The 4,091-nt window shown below is 35.4% G+C and overlaps 1 protein-coding gene across 4 annotated transcripts in view; it reads right to left on the bottom strand.

The window, feature by feature from the left end:
- Nucleotides 1-1,271: 1,271 nt before the first annotated feature.
- The window catches only part of per2 (period circadian clock 2), a 40,511-nt gene continuing 37,691 nt past the window's right edge, over nucleotides 1,272-4,091 (bottom strand). For all 4 annotated transcript variants that reach the window (XM_024273150.2, XM_024273146.2, XM_024273148.2 and 1 more), the window contains 2 exons: nucleotides 2,778-2,928; nucleotides 1,272-2,703 (listed from right to left, as the gene is read on the bottom strand). In XM_024273150.2, coding sequence (XP_024128918.1) covers nucleotides 2,560-2,703; nucleotides 2,778-2,928 — 295 coding nt within the window. In that variant the 3' untranslated portion in view covers nucleotides 1,272-2,559. The remainder of the gene's footprint in view (nucleotides 2,704-2,777; nucleotides 2,929-4,091) is intronic.

The raw sequence follows: 4,091 nt of genomic DNA on the forward strand, positions 1-4,091 counted from the left end.
GATAAAGTTCAAAAAGAGTAATTTTATTTATGTTTTAAAAACTCTATTAAGAATTAGAAACTTTACAATAGGTAGAAGAAAACCCCACACATACCGTGCAAACAGCACATAAACAACGAACATTTTACTGCAGGAATTACCGGTTAAAATGTAACCGCTATGTTTTATTTATTTATTTCTTTGTTTTATTAATTCTTTCCTTTTTTAATAACTATTTTAGTGTTTTTCACGTTATTATTATTGGCTTCTATAATTGATTTTACCTAAAATTTAATTTTTTTTTGTTAATTTATTAACAAATTTATTTATTAATTTTTTGTAATCAATTTTAATTTTTAATTAATTTTAATTTTTTTTACATTTTTTAAATTTCTTTATTTATTAATTTGAATTGCAGCCATGCCTTCTCCCAATGTGGCTGGGATAGGCTCCAGCAACCCCGTAGCCTCAAAAGAGAACAAGTGGGTTTGAAACGTCCCGCATTGTAAATAAATATACATTAAATAAAGTTTTTTCTTTAATAAAAAAAAAAACTAAAAGTACACATTCTCCCAAGTTTTACACTTTTGTTTAACATCTGCTGCCAAAGAAATATATACACATATATGGACTTTTTTGCTCTCTAAATTACATTAACTGGCTTTATCTAAATGTACATTTATTATGTTATTAATTCACTGATTCTTAATTAATTAGAACTTTTCCGTAGTTTTTTGACCACTTTTTTTTGTTACATTTTCTCTAATAATTTTTTGGAAAATGCCTTTTCAGGTCTACTCTAGATGTTTTTAACAGTTTTATTATTACTATTTTGTCGTTTTATTTCATTATAGTGTCAAAATTACACTAATATTGACTCAGAAGTTGGGAGAGGGGAAAGTGTGGAGCAACATCCAGCCCTGGATTAAGTTATTTGGCATCAGGCAGCAATCTCTTTCAGCAAAAAGCAACCAGACATTTTCTCCTGTGAATAAAACTCGTGCATTTATCAGAAAATTATTATCTGACAACTGCAGCAAAAAGGCAATAAACGATGGAGTCACAGACTGATCAAGTCCTCAGAGACGACGATGACAGCAGCAGGAGATCCATTCATGTTTGCACTTCTTAAGGTGGAATGAGACTTTGATCATGGAAGAGTCCAGACAGAAATTACATTTATTCATTAATCTTAGCCAAGCTTTTTAAAAAATAAATATGATTTTTATTTTATTAATATACTTTAAATATTTTATTCAACTTTTTTCAATAGAAACAAACAAGCATGACGCTTTTTTTTCCATTTGGCAACATTTTATTTGAGAAAAATAAACTCAGTTTCAAATAAGAACAAAAAAAGGACAACAAAAATAGTTGTTATATGAAAAAAAGGTGCTTTGCTCTTAAATGTTCAGATAGAAAGACAAATGTCAACATTGGAAATTGATCAAGTTGCACAGAAGGAGCACTGATTCAAATCAAACCAAGCTCTAAACCTCCTGCAACCCCTCATCCGTCTGCTTTTCTACCGCAGTACCCCTGAAATCAGTCCAGTAGATCGGATCTATTAGACGGCATGCGTTTATTAAAGTGAGGAACACTTCCTCACTCACTCAAAAACCTAAATAACACCTTTAGGTGGGGAAATATCTTGATGTACGTTACAAAACTTTTTTATTTACTTCTTTTGGTCCTGCTTAATAACTTAGTACTTTTTTTTTACTCTTTTTGTCAGATGTAATTAACAAAGGCAAAAAAATATAGATTTATAGACACACATACAAACATTTAGGCAAGCTTTAAAATACAGCAGCTTATTTAAACTTCACATCTGGAACAGACCACTGAATAAACAGCATTCGGTAACATGAAAAGAGAATGATTCGAGATTATTTGAAAATGCTCATAGAGTGTTTTCACCATCAGTGATGAATGTGCTTTAGAAGTGATACATTCAGAGGGGAATATTGCACCTTATCCTCCAATTACTGGAAAAAAAAGTTTCAAATCTAATAATTTTCAGTGTTTTGACATTCATTTTCATGCGTTTTAAAGGGGTCGTCACTACAAAAACTGAATTTTCCTTTTTCCCGCGGCCCCTGAAATGCACATTTGGTGGTTGATGTGTAACAGAAGAGATTGAAACAACCCCTTCCAGCATGCTGGCACAGTGCAGTGTTGTTGTAGCTCACAAAAAATAAAATAAAAAACACAAATAAAAGAGTTTTCAGATCACATCTGGAGCGTCTTTTGCCTCATCAAATCCCTTTGTTGGTGCAAAAAAAACGCTTAAAGGTGCCACAAATTGTGCAACTACTAAACACATTCATTAATAAATGTAGTCCAAGAGATCCAGCAGTTACTCTGAAATATCAAACGAAATATTTCCATGGCCACAACTTATATATTTACATAGTTTCTAGAAAATTCTGAATGGAACGAAGAGCCAGAAAAAGTAAGAGCCCTTCTTTCTGTAAAATAAAATAAAAACTCTTCACAGTTTGGAGAAATACCAGGTAACAACAACAGGCTCTTCAGCATCAGTTTACTGACTTGTTCCTAGAAATAAGGACTTTGAAATTAACTTTTATCAGAGGAACTAAGGGGATCTTCTTTGGGCGTCTGCAGGCAGCTGAGCTCCCCGGTTTCGGCATCGCTCAGATCCAGCTCTGGCTGAACTACTTCCTGTGCGGCCTCTGAGGCACCACTGCAGCAAGAACAGCCCTGGAGAACAGAACCAACCAGGAAATCAGATCAGGGTTCACAACGGGAGAACACCTCCTGGAATGCAGATTTACCTTAATATCTATGGCTTTGGGTAAACCTCCCTTTTTCATCCATGGATGGACGTCCACCAGTTCTTTCCTCTGGTCTTCAGAGAAGCGAGGCTGGCACTTCTGGAGCAGCCGGAGCTTCTCTTTGTCCTCCGCGAGCACGTTCTGTGAGTTGCTGCAGATTCAAGCAAAAAAAAAAAAAAAATCTTCAGTTTATATTTTCATCTCAAACTTCCCTAAAATATACATAATAATGACAAAAAATACATTTTGACAGCAAAAGTTTGACAGTTTTTATAGTTGCAAATTCCTGTCGTTTTGAGGACATAGCTTCTGCAGAGCGGCAGGAGTTCATTAGAAAATTGTCTCTGAGTTGCTTCTGTTTACATGCCCTCCAGCAAGCTTACGGCCCCTCACAACAACCCCAACATAACTTTACTTTTTGGGTGCAATATCGGAACTATCCAGCCTTACAGTTCTTAGTCAGATGCCAGACATAGGGCTGGGCGATATGACGATATAAAACCGTCTTATGATCTCCAAAGCTGACGATCTGTCATTTTTGAGAGATCGTTTTATCATGATCTTCTACGAAAAGCTGCAAGAGCGAGAAGGCAAAAGCTTGTTGAGAGCTGTGACTTTAAATCCGACCTGCTCCCATTGACTGTATATAAGAAGAACTTTTACGGTCTATGGCTGCTCCTTCTCCAAAAAAGTAACAAAAGGAGACGCAGTGTTTTGCAATCGACTTCAAAAACCTTGACGACAAAATAATCCAATGGAGAGGAATCATCACAGGACAGGAATCGCATTTTAATAGAGAGAAATTAGACTGGGAACTGTGAACTGTGTGCTAGCAACTGACGAGAGGTATGCTAGCTAGTTTGGTTCTTCAATATACTGTATGTTTTTATTAATGTTTCATGTTTTAAAAAATAGAGGATGTTAATCGCACATATTCACGTTCAACCTGCACAAAAACTGATGGAAATTCATGTAGGAAACACGTAAAATGTTTGGTCAAGATGCACGTTGCTGCATTCTTTTGCTAGCTCGTAGCTAGCTACTGATAGAGCCTAAATCTTATTAACGACCGCACTTTTTTTTTTCTTTTTAAGAAGTGTAAGTGAGTTTGCACATAATTTTCTTAATTCGTGGCGTCACTGTTGAGCTTTTTTCTTGGTCGTACCGACCGAATAAAAGCCCAGCTAGAATATACAGCGCTAACGCTAACGCTAGCTTTCTGCTCAGTGACATAAACACCACAGAGAGCAGATGTTAGATGTTACTTGTGGATGTAAACTTTAACCTGCCACACCATTTACTGATATTATCTCT

This window comes from Oryzias melastigma, linkage group LG17 (assembly GCF_002922805.2).
Source record: "Oryzias melastigma strain HK-1 linkage group LG17, ASM292280v2, whole genome shotgun sequence".
Classification (NCBI taxonomy): domain Eukaryota; kingdom Metazoa; phylum Chordata; class Actinopteri; order Beloniformes; family Adrianichthyidae; genus Oryzias; species Oryzias melastigma.